The sequence below is a fragment of the Thunnus albacares genome, chromosome 7 (assembly GCF_914725855.1).
Source record: "Thunnus albacares chromosome 7, fThuAlb1.1, whole genome shotgun sequence".
NCBI classification, from domain to species: Eukaryota; Metazoa; Chordata; class Actinopteri; order Scombriformes; family Scombridae; genus Thunnus; species Thunnus albacares.
Window position 1 is genome coordinate 2,770,183 of NC_058112.1, and position 17,474 is coordinate 2,787,656.

The 17,474-nt window shown below is 38.7% G+C and overlaps 1 protein-coding gene across 4 annotated transcripts in view; it reads right to left on the bottom strand.

The window, feature by feature from the left end:
- zc3h18 (zinc finger CCCH-type containing 18) overlaps positions 1 to 17,474 on the bottom strand; it is a 49,905-nt gene that overhangs the window by 19,774 nt on the left and 12,657 nt on the right. For 3 of the 4 annotated variants that reach the window (XM_044357576.1, XM_044357574.1, XM_044357577.1), the window contains exons 8-13: positions 17,017 to 17,131; positions 16,415 to 16,689; positions 7,357 to 7,539; positions 4,171 to 4,296; positions 2,382 to 2,474; positions 1,260 to 1,538 (exon numbers count right to left, since the gene is read on the bottom strand). In XM_044357576.1, coding sequence (XP_044213511.1) covers positions 1,260 to 1,538; positions 2,382 to 2,474; positions 4,171 to 4,296; positions 7,357 to 7,539; positions 16,415 to 16,689; positions 17,017 to 17,131 — 1,071 coding nt within the window. The remainder of the gene's footprint in view (positions 1 to 1,259; positions 1,539 to 2,381; positions 2,475 to 4,170; positions 4,297 to 7,356; positions 7,540 to 16,414; positions 16,690 to 17,016; positions 17,132 to 17,474) is intronic. The other variant, XM_044357575.1, reaches the window with a different exon arrangement.

A 17,474-nucleotide genomic window follows, 5' to 3' on the forward strand; every position in this document is an offset into this window, starting at 1 on the left:
GGAAAAAAAAAAATCAGCAGATATCTTAGTAACAACATGATTAAGCTGGCAAAGCAGTTTTGTGTTTATAAATGCGGTATTTATTCAGTTTGGGAAATCATATATTCTCTAGAAAGCATAACCTCAAGTTGGCTGGTTGATTTGAGGGGACAAGAAATCATCTCTGTTGATATGTTGTTACTAAGGGTCAGCCTATTTGTTGGACTATTAAACTAGGTTTCCTTTCATAGAAGTCTACTGATGTGACTGATTGTTTTCAAGGTATTAGTCATACCCCAGTGTTTCCCCTAGGTTGACTGCTATTTAGCATCTGCAGGTTAGGCTAACCCCCTTCACTTTTCCAGGAGTTGGGGAAATAACAGACTTTTCTTGATCTTGAGAAACTAGAGCATTTATTAACTGACACACTGTAGTCTGTACTGTACATTTACTGCCAGATTGACAACTTACTACTAACCCTTTCCTCTGCTCCGCTAGCATTCACCGTCATTTTTCTGCCGCTGGCTCTTACTTAACCAATCACTCACCTGCTATGCCACATTTTACGCACTGCCCTATTCCTTAGGAGCTACGATACCAAGAGTTTCCCAGGCACACACAGAGGGTGACTTGGAACAGCACTGCATAGGGGCTCCCAAACCTATTGATTTCTGAATGAAATTAATATTTGGCATTATTCTTGGTATTGAAAATCTTTTTTGGCCTGGCAGGGGTTTTCGTTGGCCTGGCGCCCCCCCCCCTATTATAGGGGAAACACTGTACCCCATGTATTTCCACAGAAATGAAAAATTTTTTTTTTTTTTTTTTTTTTTTTAAGAGCAAATTTCCCCACAATATGGATACCTTTTGTTTGTATCTTATTTTGTTGGCAACTGTTGTATAATTGCAATATTACAAGAGAAGGTGTGCTTTACACAGAGTTCCATAAGCATCACTGTCTAGCCAACAATGACGGTAAAGCACACCCTCTCATGTAATATTGCTTAAGTAAATGTCACAAGGATCGGATACTTGCATTTTGTCTAAGTAAGCCAAAACCAACTTCAGACTACTGAGTTTGAATAGACCAAGAGGAACACAACTTTTCATTTTCCTGATTCCTACCATAAATAAAATTCTTTTTGCACTGGACTGTGATCCAAAAGATTTTCAGTGAAAGATGACCCTGTAGCGGACAACGTAATGTATCAGTGTATTATCCTTTTTACAGCACTTGTACTATTGCCTCAAAAAGAACAGTTTGAGGAGTAGTTGCCTACCTCCGGGGCGGATGCTGCTGCCGTTCTTTCCGTCTGCCTTCCCTTGGGTTGGGAGGTTTTCCAGGTTCCCGTGGTGCGAGGGGTCTCCCCACTCCGCCGCCACCTCCCCCGCCACCTGCACCTACAGCCTCCCGGGGATTAGTGAGAGGCTTCCCTCCCTCTGGCAGGGGTTTGGAAGGCCTGCCCTGTGGTCCGCCAGGTGGAGGAGGGCTGGGAGCTTTCTTCAGGGGAGGCTTGTCCCTGCGAGGAGGGGGCATGGCACCTGGCTTCAGCGGCATGCTTTGGGAGGGAAAAGGCACTTCTTGGTTTTTCAAACATGCAGACAGTGACAGACAGGCATGTGCTAACAACTAGCATGCCAACAGAGCACATGCAATGTTCTAACTAATGATCAATAAATAATAATCATTGAACAGACATGATGCAATTCAATGGTGCGGCAAACCAAGCCACAGACTTCAAAGTGACCTCTTATGACAATTTATGAATTATGACTGTTATTAACTATTCTCCTCCCCCTTCCCCATGTTGCACAGTAATGAGAATATGTATCCAAAGAGAAAGATGGATGAAAGCTAGGGGTCTAACAGTAAGTGTATTTGTCCTGAACCATTCGGTACAGGATCTTTGTTGAGCGACTTTCTTCAGTTCAGTATGCTCCCAATCAGTTACTGTCAAAATAGTTTTATAATCCACTTACAGCGACGTGTGGAACAATAATTCTAGAGAGTTTCACCCAGAACATTTTGGCAGTGCACCACTTAGCTGTAGCATGCTCATGGATGTATGCTAGCTGGTTTAGCCAAATTAGCCTGTAGGCTGGCTTATGTAGTGTTGTTGCCAGAAGTCTTGCAGGAAACAGAAAGGTTGTTTTCCTTTTCCACTGCAGCACAACTAAACAGTTTCAGTAATAGTTTTGGCCAATGAACCATTGTTGAATGTTTACATTTTTCAAAGTAAAAGACTTCTTTTTTTTCTGCTGTAATGAAAACCTACTGAACCATGACCCAAAAACCAAGGTACATATCAAACTGTGAATTTTGTGTACTGTTACACCCCTAATTAAAGCTAATATGAGCACGGCTGCCTGTGGATTAAATGAATGTATGTGCTTAGATTTACCCTTTAGCAAGCACAGGAGGAAGGTCTGGTTTGTTCTTTGCATTCCTTGGTGCTGCTGGGCTGGGTGAGGGAGACGTGGAGAATGACCGAGACCTGTAAATCAATTATCAATGATCTGAAATCAATCAAAACTAGATCACGCAGAACAAATACACAATGATTTTATGATGCTACAGAAACAAACATAACAAATCAACAGTTACAAAAACTTGTAGGTGTTTACATTTTTGAAGTGATTTTAGGCTGTCCACACATGACTGTTCATACTGTGAGTAACTGAGCAATCGAGGAAAAATAACTACCACACTGTTCTGAGATGATTTTTGTTGTGATTTGGTGCTATATGAATATTGATTGATTGATTGATTGATTGATTATCTACAGCTTGTATTTCAAATAATCTAGCAATACAGATTTCAAAAGTGTTTTGAGATGCTGATCATCATTAAGAATAATATTAAATCTTAAGTGCTTCAACAGATTTTTTTTCTGGGCTTTGCTGTCAAACAGCAAATTTCCCAGGTAGCATTTACACACTGACATCTACAGTGGCTGTTTTTTTCTCTGAGGATTTAGCTGATGACAGCTGACGTGAATGTTATTTACAGGTCCTAACGTTTACACGTTAAATATTGTAGCTGACATATCCATGCATAAATAGGCACAGTATCATTTGACACTATTATTAGCACGCACGACATGAACAAATAAAAGCCAGTTTCTAAAAAAAGGCCTGGTCAAAAAAACCTTCTTTATGCTAAACTAAGTGCCTACAGGCTGTAGATTAGAATTTAGTGTACAGGCATGAGAATGGTATCAATCATCTCATTAACGTGGGGCAAGAAAGTGAAGCTTATTTCCCAAAATGTCAAACTATTAAATTCTATTGTAAAAGAGAGTCAGAGCAGCAGAATGTTGAGTATGACATGATTATGTTGTATTGATGTTGTACTAGATCTATGAAAATGTACATTATCTGGAATTTGTCAAGACAAATTAACACAGCAGATCAGACAGATCAGGAAAAAAGGGAGGTTTCTTACTAAAATATGATTGAATATACTTAAATAATGTCTCTCATATAAGCCTGTTATTACATTACACATTTAGCCTCTCGAAAAACTTCGCTGTCATCTTTATTATCATTTGTGGATGGATTAAACAAATAATATATAATATATTAATTACTAAAATTTAGATGTGCAGGTAGGCAGGTTTTTTAACCTTTGGACAGAGCTAGGCTAGCTGTTTCCCCCTGCTTCCAGTCTTCATGCTAAGCTAAGTTTCCAATTATTCCTCTAAGGGCTCACTCGCCTGCTGCCATTAACAACATAACATGCAACAAAAGCTTGATGCTAATCATATTTTTAATAACTAAGATGGACCATCGTATGCACATCACTATTCCACTATTATTGTCATTAAGAGGTAGACATTTTAATGACTTAAGTCATTTATCTCTATGGATATTGGCTGTTAACACATTACATTACACAAAACATTACAGTATAATTTATTATGTAAGTTATACTGTAAATTGTTCTCCATTTGAAGGTATAGGTTTCCTACAAGAGATGGAAACATTGTTGTAAAGGCTGAAAACTCATTCACATTTCATAAAAGTGTAGATTCCCACAGGAGTGGGATTCATGGAAATATTGAAAACACTGCATAAACATGTCTGCAGGATGAAAGGAAGTAGAGGAGAGAGTGTGTTAGTGTTGGAGCACATCCAACAGCAAGGTGAAGTCACCTACATACACAGACACACACACACATTCTTGTGTACCTCGAGCGGCTGCCACTGAAGGAACTGCGCTGGGAGGAGTGGCTGGAGTAGGAGCTGAACGAGGAGGAGCGGCTGCGGGAACGAGATGACCCAGAGCCTGTGTAGGATGAAGAGCGAGACGAAGACCTGCAACACACACACACAAACACATGTAAGACTAATGAAAACCTTCTTAAAGAGTAACCAAACATCTGTATACACCCAAATAAAAACCAAAGAAAGTGGGGTGTGTGATCTCTGGGGACTTGACTCTGAATGCATTCTTCCAGTTGGGGACACACCCGTTTTTTTGTCCAATTACATCAGGCGACATCACAATTGGAGTCAGCCTTGCAACAGCGGTTACATTTCCAGACCAGTTTTAAACCCCTAAAATTGCATATTGAGTTTTATCAGCATTGTTCAACATTTATATGGTTGAGAATCCTCTATACACAGTGTAGAGGATATATGTTAATAGGGCACAACTCTGTTTACTTGTCATGTGGAGTACTACCCAGCCTGTGGAAACAGTTTGATAATGTCGTCTTTGTGTCTGGATTTTTGATGAGGTTTCTGATGTCTGAGAAAACAACCTTAATGATGTCATCACATACAACAGGAAGCCTGTGTTTCAAACTAGGGGTAGAGAGCTTGAAAGATATGGGGGTTTACCGAGCAGAGAGGGTCTAAAGAAAAGATGTTGCTAGTTGCATTATGGGTTATATATATAAATATATATATTAGGGGTGTGACGGATCGTAGTTGATCCGTGATCCGTACGGAACGCCCCCCACGGTTCGGCACGCATGTGAACTGTGGATTAATTGCAAAATGTAATGTCTCATTTAAAACAAAACAAACTGCTCAAACAAGTCATGGACAGATAGCACATCGCTAACAGGGATTTTGAAGAGCAACGACCAAACCAGCATCTAATGGGTCTGAAATGACATCTGCAGGTATAACATTATTTACATGCTGTTTAATGTGCTGTGGATGACCAGCTAATTAGCCCTCTAGCTGCTAACAGATGTTAGCGCTGAATGTTTGTTTGGTGGCTCGTTCAACAAGCTAAGCTGCAGGACAAGATGTGTGTTCGTGTTTGTAAGTGATCAAGTTTTGATGTTTCATTCACTACCATGTTTAAAAGAGGAAGGTATCAGGCTTCATATTGCAATTTAATTTAACAATTGAGCTTTGAATATTTTATATATTTTAAGATTTTATTCAAACATTGGACATCTTGAATGTTGTTTTCGTTTAAGACCATGGGCAAAAGGTCCTTGTTTTAAGTGTTTTACAGAATATATGGAAAGCAAAGTTTTATTTGTCCCCCCCTTTTTTTTTTGGCTGATCCGAAAAAATGATCCGATCCGAGCTTTAAGAAATGTCTCCCTTCATTGAGTCTTTGCGTACATGACTGTTTCTGATGGATGGGATTCCAAGACACTTTTGCAAATAAAATTACATAACATTTACATCAGATACAGCGAGCAAGGTTACAGAGTGAGAAATTAGCATGTAACTTCCCATAAATGATCAGACCTGTAGTGGCACAACAAGAATAACAGCTGTTATCATCTACTTCCTCATTGAATATGGTAGGAAAATGATAAGAGGAGGTGGTTTTCTTTTCAATTATATAAACACTTTTGTTGCTTCCTAGTGTGATTACAATTAGACAAATTAATGGCAGCACTGAGGACATTATGTACCTTTCACAAAAGACTACACAGCTTACAGCACCAGTGATGAGAGTGCCTACTCCTGTAAGTGTAAAGTTCTGATCAGCAGAGATTGGTGTATCCATCAGCTGTTGTTAAATGAGATTTTTAAGAAGAATCCAGAATGGCAAAAACATGTATGAGTCAAAGTGCGTAGAGCATAAACATGAGCACCAGATGCAAGTCCAATAGCAAGGCTGTGACTGTTGTTCTTTGTATTATACAAGAATTACTGTACACTTTCTGAGTGAATGCATTCTGATCTTTCACCTCATTCTGATTCATCAAATCATTTTAAACAAATGTTTGGTGAATGACAGTTCAGCTCAGGTGGCTACTGATTTAGCAGCAGTTACTAAAAAATCTCCCTCATGTCTCATTTGGCACATTCTTCTTTATACACTAGAATCGACATCAACATGTTTTCTCTTCCAATGTTCAAATACATATCATATGACATACTCCGAGGAGAAAAAAACAACTCTGCATTATATTATTCAAGTCATATTATTCATTAAATTATGCAAGCTTACGCTAAAAAATGTGTCTGCCAAAAGATGGAGAGTTGACCAGACAGCTACCATTATGTAACTTCACTTAAATCCAGATGCACATGATTATGAGGTTACAGCTATGGTAATTATTAATTTCATAGACATCATGGTTATAATGATTTCTGTTCATCTGCTTCCTCATTACATTTTATTTTATATATTTTATTTCATATAGTACATTGTCTATAAAGTAATGTAACACAGTACTGACCCCTCCTTGGGCGTATAATAATAATAATAATAATAATAATAATAATAATAATAATAATAATAATAACAACAACAACAACTTTTTTGTACAGCACTTTTCAAAACAATAGTGACAAAGTTTTTCACAGAGCATCGGAACACTGATCAGTGTTTCCCCTATATTCATTCAGCAGCGGCACACCAGCACTGCAAAATTATGAGCGCTGCTGCTAAAATTTAATGCTATCATTAATATCAATGGGCAACTAATGATTTTCACTCACACACTGTGCGAGCACAATAACTCTCTACGTTATTGTGGAATTGTTTTGAGTCATCCTCAAAACAATGGTGAATGGTGATGTGAGCAGAGAAGAGGAAGGTTAGCAGTAAGTTGTCAGTCTGGCAGTAAATGTACAGTACAGGCTGCAGTGTGTCAGTTAATAAATGCTGCAGCTCCTCAAGACAAAGAAAATACTTGTCTATCGAAGGGGGTTAGTCCTGAAGTTAGCAACTATGCGTTAGCCTAACCTGACCAGGCTCACTTGAGGTGGACTGACCTTTAAGGTGGACCAGCTATTCTCATTTTAGTGTCAATCTCAGCCGCTCTTTAACAGAGAACGGAGAAATGTCTGACTGATGAGTGTCTTGAGTTTTTCGTAAGCTTTCAATTCATACAAACTTTTTTCCCCATCATGATGACACAAGATATTGTGACTTGAAGGAGGAATTCCTACCTGGAGGAGTTGGACAGAGAGACGGAGGAACCAGAGGGCCGATGACGCCGACGGCCTCGTGGAGGGGAGCCCAACCCGGGCCGTCTCCTGGGGGATTTGGACCGGCGCCATGGGTCCTTCCACTCATCGGGCCGCCTCATGACTGGAACAACCTCTTTCTTTGAGGGAGGCTCCATCGGCCTGCTGAGAGGATTGAAGAAATGAACAATGGCTGGTTAGAGAGTGCCAGGTAAAAGGTATGTGGGAAGGTAAACGCAAATATTATTTTCCTTCCTTATTTCTTTCTTTTGTTTTCATTGAACTAAAAACAGCCCTGTTTCAAACAAACATTCAACATTGGGGCATATTCAAATTTGGGGCAGAGAATTTTTCAAATTTGCAACCTACTGGAAATTAAAATTCAAGAAACGAGCTCGTTTGCTCAGTAATAATGGAACGTAAGTGGACCCTGAGTTAAGAATTTTTTTGGTCAGACTATTTTTTCCAAGGTCAAGAATGAACTTTCAGTCTCAGCTACTAAACATTTTCTTAATCTTTGTGAAATTAATTTGACAGAAGACATATGCAAGACCTGTGGTGAAATTTACCCATTTCTTAAAATTAAAATTCTTGGGTAATAAATTATCAGTTGATTATACATGAGACATTTTTTTACACAGAAATTTATGAACAAACACCACTGAAATATTTCAACACTATTTAACAGTGATTTTCTTATTCATATATTTGATATGTTTCTTGATGGTGGAGCAATCAAACGTTGACTTTTTGAAAAAATTAGGAATATTAGGGATGAATCATTTCAGATTAATATCTCTGAACAATTTCACGGTAGGCTAAAAATAATATTCTTTTCCTTCTGGACTAAACTGTGGGACTGAATCCTTGTAGTCTTATTGCTGCTTGTGTGCATCCATCTTTTTCTTTTCAGCTATAGCTTTCTACCTGCCATATAGGCGTTTACATACGACAGCTTGACAACTCAGCAGATGGACACACTTGAGTCATTGCAGTTACAGAGCAGGCTGTCGTGAGTGAATATCACTCAGGAATGGCTGAGTGTGCTGTTTGACTCATCAATGGGTTCCTGGTGGATATATATAGACATTCTGTCACAATGACCCAATTTCCCCATCACTGATGACCCGTGTAATGTACAGAAAGGGGCTGACATGTAAAATAAAAGGCTAATAACAGGTTGACAACATACAGAAGGTCAGAGCTGATGAGTCAAGGCTGCACAAATAAAAACCACAGAAACTATAAGAATACGGCTGCTGACCGAGGGCAACTTGTGTAGGTATTTTTAGATGAAATTTCACACTAATGTCTCACACGAAACTAAGTCATTTCCCTTCCTAGACATATTCAAGAATGTAAATGATGATGAATATTAGGGCTGAGAACTTCTTGGTACCCCACAATTTCACATATTCATACTGTTTGACCACATTCACACAAATAATCTTTAACATTCATCCTGAAGAAGTCATCCCATAATCATTTCTTAACACAACAGATGTCAAACAGGTTGTCATATAATTGACCGTGATTATTTTTCAGGAGAAAGATTGTGTGCCGCCATTTTTGGTTTTGCATCAATAGCTCATTTTGTAGGTGAGTGACGTAAATGTGCATGCTCACTGTACTGTGTCCTCCTCCACATCCGCCAAATTGTCAAATCCTATTTCCAGCACCTTCACAATATTGCAGAGATCAGGCCCTCTCTCCCACGCCCTGCTGCTGAGTCCACTCTTTTCCTTTTATCTTGACTATTGTGACTCACTCCTCTATGGTGTCAGCGCAAGCTCCACCAACAGACTCCAACTGGTCCAGAATGCAGCCGCCCAACTTCTTACTCAAACCAAATCCTGGCACTACATCGCCACAGTCCTAAAAGAGCTCCATTGGCTTCCTATCTCCTACCTGATCAACTACAAAATCCTGGTCATCACCTACAAAGCCCTTCACCAACTGCCCCCCCCCCCCCCCCCCCCATATCTCAGGGACCTCCTCTCCCCCCACCAACCCTCTTACTACCTCAGATACACCTCTGCTGACCTTCTATCCACCCCCAAGTCCAACCTTTGCAGTTTTGGGGACAGAGCCTTCTCTAGAGCAGCTCCCAGGCTCTGGAACTCCCTTCCCCAAGCTACTGATTCATCGCATTGCCCACAATTGCTTAATACACCCAGAGACATTAAAGGTGTGGTGTTAATGGTAGGGCGGACAAATTTACATCATTTTTAGGGTTGCAACTGATGATCATTTTCATTCATGTTTAATCTGCCAATTCTCAACTAACCAATTCATTGTTTGGTCCATAAATGTCAGTAAATAGTGAAAAATGTCCATCACAATTTCCCAAAGCTCAAATGTCTTCATTTTTCTGACAGATAGTCCAAAACCAGATTAAACGCCAGTCCTTTCATTATTGTACTCTACTGTGTTTCTTCCACCTCAGCCTGCTGGTGTTGCAGTGCTGCTCTCCTTTACAGCAGCCTACAATGCAACATTTTGCTTGTATATGCCAATGAAATGAGTGTGCGTGATTGTCAAAGATTATCTGGGCACGCCGCGGCGACTGACTCTGAATTCTGATATCCCGGTTGGCAAAAGACACAGATTCACTAAACTCAGATTCACTGACCAAAAAGTAACAGTGCACAGCTTCTAATTTTTAGCTGGTGCTGACGGTCGCTTTCGCCAGTTCCACACAAGCGCTAACAGGTCATATTAGCTGTCAACAATTAACATCAGTTCTTTGAATGATTTGATATCAAGCCAAAAGTAAACGTTGCTGTAGTCAGTTTTGAGTGCTCTCCGCAAGCCAGGGTCTGTATTTAGCCAAAGATCATTTGTGTGTAAGAAACCACCGCTCTGTGACATCACTGTTCAACTGTGAGTGGACTGAGTGTTTCTGTACTTCCAAGAACTCCAACAGAGTGAGGCATCTTGTCTCTGGTGGAAGGCGTCATATCTATTTCAGGAGTTGCATTCTCTAGTCAAACGGTCATTTATATCATATCAATAATTTAAGATGATCAATTTGACTGTTTTGAAGCAGGACCTCAAGTATTTGGATTAATAGCTTGTGAAAATGTGCACCAGTCAGAGTCAGTCATTTCCATATAAGTACATACTTAACATCCCTGTAGCATACTGTATGTGGGAGCTGATTTGTGATTAACTGGAGTTTCCCAAGTAGAGGGATTAATGGTTATTTTTGTGGAAATTAAGCAAGATTCCAGTGTTTAGCTTGAGGTGAGTAAATATTTGTTGGAGGAAATTAACAAGGTGTGAGTGGATATTCCCACTGTGAGAAAAAAAAAAAGGTCCTGTGATACAGAAACTTTGAATGGATGCTTGAGAGAGTCCCGCGTGTATATCAGCTGCTGTCTGGTGAGGGCTGAGGGCTTGGTATTTTTTTTCAGTGCAGGGAGCATGTTTTGGTTTACTATTACAATAGAAACTACCTTTGGACAATGTGCTGCACAAACCATTTGAAGCTTAATATCACATGTAACATGGAAGAATTAATCTAACACTAACGTCAATCGGGGACTGTGACACATAATTGGAATAGCGTAATTGTCAACAATGAATGAGTGGGTAGCCTTTTGTGCGTACATACACACACTACCAGTAGATACAAGGTACACATCCCCTGGTGAATGAGAAATTCCACAGGCGTGATGCAAGAGCAAGCAACTAACCCTGACACAACTCATAAAGCTAAAAATAGAATCACAACACAGGAGCTATTTTTAGCTCTTAAGTACTTATAAATGTTTCCTTTGAGGAAGGAATGAAAAAAGGAAGTGAGGAAAATAAAACCCTAAAGCCCACATGGTACAACAAAAGATAATAGGATGTTTGCACACCTTTGGAGGTTTACTGAATAAGCCTGAGGAAGTTTCTGGAAAAGCATAAACCAATCTGGTAGGAGGACGTTCAGTTGATTATACAAACTAAAGCTGACCATTGCATGAACCCAATGTCACTGTTGTCACTACTTTAATATGGAGCAGGTGTGTTAATATAGAAACAAATCAACACAGAGTAGATACTTCAGTAAGTTGAGACAAAAAAAGGACACGACTTTTAAAATCAATTGAAGCGAAAGATTTGCATTCACCTGTGCTGAAGTGTGAAACACAGAATTTGACCATATTCAATTACAATTTACAGACTTAAATTTCATTTAATTACATGTTAAAACTCCTTAAGGAGCAGCTGACTGCAAATTTTTTTGACTAACCTGATTCAAGTTCAAGACGTATCTTTTGTTGTTCAATTATTGGTAGTTTCACAGCAATCACCTCAAGAACTAGGTATCATCCTCAGTGCCAAAAAAGCATTGAGGGGGGTTAAATTATCTGTATAATACTGGTTATATAATAATACAGGCACTGACAGAGTCATGTCACACCACTATGCTGCTTCAAGCTCCTGTTTATAAGAGAAATGCTGTTTCATTTCCAACCACTTCCCCTTTGATGTTTTTTCAAATCAATTTTAAGATACAATCAATTTAAATCAACAATTCCTGCAAATGTTTCAGGATGAACAAACATCAAAAAAGAGAAGGCTTGTGGTGATTAAGTCCCCGGACGACTTTAATTGTTTAATATATTTGCAGAAAGTGTTGAATTTCATTCATGGTAGATTAATACTAATCAATAAGTAATTTGTGCATGAAAACAGACTCAGACAGAGTCTGACACAGAGAAGTGAATTATACTATATGAATTGTATGTACTGATGGAATTACAGCTGTGGAAGTGTGCATTGCACTTAATATGTAAACGCAACAGATGAACATGGATGAAGTGTTTCCATTAACCGGAAAATGGGAAATAAGAAATATGTATGTGTCTGTATTTAAGTCTCCAAATAAAGGCCTGGTTCTCTCTGCAGTTGGAGTAAAAAAAAGTTGGATAAAAGAATTAAAGAATTCATGGTAAACTTGTGGGATATCCTCTCTTCAAATGAACCAGTTTTGGTGAATCCAGTATTGTGACAATCCAAATGTGAAGTAAAGAATTTGCACAAATAAAATTAATGTGTGAATAAAATTACATACATACAGTACATACAAATTAAATACATACAGGTTTTCCCACAAATACAGTTCAATTACAGAACATGTCTATACCATCAAATATTTTTAGTAATTTACAACTATTATGCAGCAGTGATGTAACTTCTGCAGTTGTCATGAAAGTGAAAATTTGTATTACTGCTGATTGAAAAGTGAATAAGTGATCATAGGTTAGAGAGAGGTCAGCTAATCTGTATTATTATATATTAATATTATCTGTCTAAATTGTTTTTGTTGAAATCTATTTTTTCCGAAAATCTTCCATGAGAAACTTTGACCTGAGTTCTTCCACATCTGAAGAAATGATTTGCTCAGCTGGAAGGATTTCCACGTTGCTTCTGGCACATAATACTGCCTAAGGGATTGACGTCACTCATCACTGAACACATTAGCAAAACATTGGCAGTGGTTCCCATTTGTTGACAGTAAAGATAACACGTTCGATATCCTCATTGTTGGTACTTCAAAAGCTGATAAAGAAAACTTGTTGAGTTCCACAAATGCGGGTGAAACAATGAAAATATGTGACACCACTGGCTTGTGGGATAGACTAGTAGACTGTGATCAGATCTGTCCCTTCTCAATCGCACCGTAGGAAGGTTTCCAAAATATGGACTACTGCTTTTCCATTCCATCATTATATGCGTGACTGACAACGGTAACATTAGCTATCTGACTTGATAGAATGCAAACAATGTTTGCATTGTTGTAGTATTGTGTGGTGCAATGAGTGGAGTATTTTGTTACACTGCATGCCACGCCAGAGGCAAACTTTTTAGCAGTAAATGGAATTTCTAATTACAAATTTTAACTCTGGATGTTTTTAAATGTGCTATATATGTAAACGTGACTTGACAGTGCATTTTACTAATTTTTTCCAAGCTATTATCATGTAAAAACAGTGAATTGGAAAAAGAGAATAACTGAAATGGAAACATGAATGATAGACAACCTTTGTAGTATTGGTTGTTTAAACAGCTATACGCAAATAGGACAAAAGTACATACCACAAATTATTTCACACTTGATGACTTAGTGGCACACATATGATAGTGACCAACATGACAAAGCACCAATCTTCAATGAGTCTCTGTAGCACAAAGTTTACTGCTGGGACATACTATGGCCTATAATTAACGCCATGCAGGTGGTATGGGTGAGTGTACAAGCATTTGGGAAACACAAAAAATAAACATTCCCAGCAAGAATACTAAAACAATCTGTTTCAGTTTGGTGGACGTCAGAAACAAATTCTTACAACTCCTTCAAAACATCTAAATGCCGGGAAAAGTAAAGTGTTAACATCCTGTCTGACCTCAAGAGGCAAAAATGCAAGTGATGTGGGCCAAAATCCACAGTGTGTCCGCAGTCATTTAGTGCAAAAATGTATTTAAAAGTTGATCTGAAGCTTATATGAGGCTTCAGCAGTCTGAGTTAGTCATATCAAGTGTGTATCTGCCATATTTACAGTCTTTTTAGCATCAAATTCCCTCTTTGTGTTTCCTCAGACAGAGTTTCCCTGTTGAGCTGTGGTTGAATTATAGTAACAAAAAGAGGAACTTTGGCACTAAAAAGACTGTAATGTTGAAAGATATCTACTTGATTTGACTCATGTGGATGGCTGAAGCTTCATATTAGCTTCAGATAAACTTTTAAATACATTTTTGCACAGAAGGAGGACTGTGGATTTTGTCCCCCATCACTTACATTGTAAGTGCATTATGAAGAGATCCTCTAGTGGTCAGTATGAACAGGAGGAATGATTACAGCAAGAAAAACATGTTTCAGTGTTCTTTTGGGCTCATGACTATTGTTTTAAGACAGACTTGAAAAACTGTGTGTCCTTGAAGTGCCATGCATGTTGTTCTGTATTAACAGGAGGGTGAAACTTGACCCTCACAAAAATGTAAAACACTGCCAATAAAATTCGTTTCATGTTATTAGTCATAAGAGTGGCATGTGGAAAGTGCATTGCCGTGGTGATGTGTATTACTTCCACCACTCCCTGGTATATCCTGAAGTCAGATGATACCTGAAAGTCCTGGGGGAGATTCTGGCTGCAGCAGGTTTTGTTTCATTCATTTCATGCTGTTGCTGCTGTTAGTGGAAAGCATCACACCTGGTCTGAATAATTGTTGTTACGCCACCAGGAAACAAACGTCCACCAGACAGCTGCAATGCTGCAATCGGTTTCATCATGGATGGTTGCTGTAGGCATTGACAGTGTGGGTGTTGTTGATGGGGATGGGGAATTTTCTTTTGAATATTAATCAAAAGAAACAAATGCCAACAAGGGGTGTAATCATGGGGGTAGTGTAAAAGAAAACTGAATAACAGGTTATCATTTGATGTATTTCTTCAATATATCATACATGTTTCAGACAGTGTTTAAGTTCAGTTTAGTGTTAGTTTGTGTTTCACACATGTTCTAAATTCTTCTGTGCCATGTCTATTCTAAACTTAGTTCTTTGATGTGTAAGATGACGCAGTTGTGTGTCTAACAGTTAAGTTTATTCTGTTATACCCTTACCTGAGCCAGTGATAAGATAAACTGTAGTTATGTAGATGTTTATGTGTAAAACTGATAAGCTTTAAAAGATAGTGTGGTTTGTCCTTAATTTAATATAGTAGTAATGTTATTTTGTGATACTACTTGGTGCATGCTTATGTACTGTCATATATGGTCGTGAAGAAAGTCTGTTCCTAGGTTAGCTGAACTTTTGACTTATGTTTCTATCTGAGGGTTGGTTGCTAACCTGTAAGGTTAGTAAACAGATGTCTTAAATTCTGTACGAGTAGTATTTAAGGGACTGGTTAAGTGCCAACCTTTCAGACAAAGAAAAGATAGCTAGGTGGTATGTATCTTCGTCTCCAGAACTATGACGCATTATACTTCTGATTGTATTATTTGATTACACTATTTCATGACCTGACAATGCTCTCTTTGTGTGTTTATTGAGTGATCAGCAATTTCCCATTACAGTAGCTAACAACTGTAAGTATTTCCAATACTAACCTAATACTGTGTGTGCATATGGGCTGCAATGTACTATGTCCTTTACTATAATTGTGACTGCTTCGGTTATGTGAAACTAACCCGACAAATACCCAACAACGTGGGTAATGTTGTCACCTGTCAGTGGTTGAAAATGCTCAAGTATAATGTGTATACTTCTATTTTATTTTAATACTTTTACTGCTCTACATTTCAATCGGAAATACTGTGATTTTTTCTCCACTGCAACATTTTACAAAGAAGCAGGCAAACATAAGCCAATAGAAATCGGAGTAAAGAGGGGGAAAGTGGAACTGTGGTACATATTTCCCTGTAAATCAAACTTTGCTCTTCTGCAGTTTCCCCTCTCTTGTATACCATAGTCCTAGCTTAACATTACATAATGTTAAGCTCTACTTTAGCAAGATTTACTAATTAAATGAATTAATCTATGAATTAATCTAAATAAAAAACGTGCAACTCATATTCTCATTTGTGTGCTGTTCAAATATATGGAAAGCAATCAGGGTGTAAATGATGGAGTGTGACATGAAAGTTTGGGTGCACAGAAAACTGTTTGTCAAGCCAGGTACTACAATACACAAGTCACTACTTTAGGTCACTGTTTGCCAGGAAGGCTCTTTTTGTTTTTACTGACAATGAAACAAATTATTCAAAAGCTAAAAAAAAATAAACAACATGCTGACAATTCTGATTTATCTTGCTTGTCTTAAGGTTTTCATTTTGAGAAAGACAAATGAAAGAAAAGGCAAATATGGTCCTGATGCCTGTATGTCAACCAAAGCCAGTTAGGAAGAAATAACTGTTTCAAACAAAAACCACACATCACAATGACTGCATTTAGCTGTCCCGGCTCCTTTCCAGTGAATTAAGATGTGACATAGAAAACATCAGCATGATCAATCAACCAAGCTAAAGCCAACTGAAGCTTCACTTACTTGGGTGGCAGGCTCATGGGTGAGCGTGGTTTGAGTTTGTCCTCATCTTTCTTTTCCCTGGCGTCTCGAGGAGGACGCATCCTCGGCCTCTCCTTCTCATCCCGCTTCATCCTGTCCCTCTCCCACTCTTCTTTCCGCCGCATCCTCTCCTTCTCACGCTCACGCTCCCGCTCTCGCTCCCTCTCTCTCTGCCGCCGCTCCCTCTCGCGGTGATCCCTCTCCCTCTCTCGATCCCGGTGCCGCTCTCGAGGGTCACGGTCACGTTCGCGCTCCTGCTGACATGGACCGGTAACCAAAATATTAGTTTCTGTGGGTAAAATTTGCACTATAATTTAAGTCCCTCATATGCCAAGATGTAGACATAATTAGTCTGTGTAAGGCTAATTTGACAGTAATTATTTGGTTCACAGGAAGTACAGAACATTAAGTTCATAAATCAACTTCTTGTACTGAATTTTCCTGGAAAAATACACTTTGTAAGTACTGGTCTCAACTGTTGTCCTCTGCTTGCACTTAATACTTGAATAATTTTGCTAAATTTTGGGTTTGTTGATAAAAAAAACCCCTAAGATTGCAGGGAAAATTTTGAGCAGAATACTCACACTGTAGTGGTAAGGAAGAGGGGCTTCTGTGTACTGCACTCTGAAGTTTTCATACTGGCCTCCTCGCCATAGGGCCTCCATTTCATAGTCATAATATGGGTCAGCATATGGATCACTGCAGGGGGAGACACCTTTGAGAAATTGTACTATACCTGAAAAAGGTACTACTTCCCTGACTTCAGACAGAGGTTTATTGAGCATAAAGGGTAAAAAAAAAAAAAAAAAAAAGTTTTTGCTGGTCAATTTCAATTTTCAGACCGCCATAAAGCATGACATCATGCAGAATGATACATGACTGGGTGTCTATGTTAAGAACATATTTCAGTTGTTGACTTGACTTTTAATATAAAATGTCAAGCAATGATCAGTGAGTCAGCCCACTCACATATTTTTAAAAACAAAAAACATTGCTTTTCCTTTTCGATTGTGATCTCTTTCATTACTTAACAAAAGACATG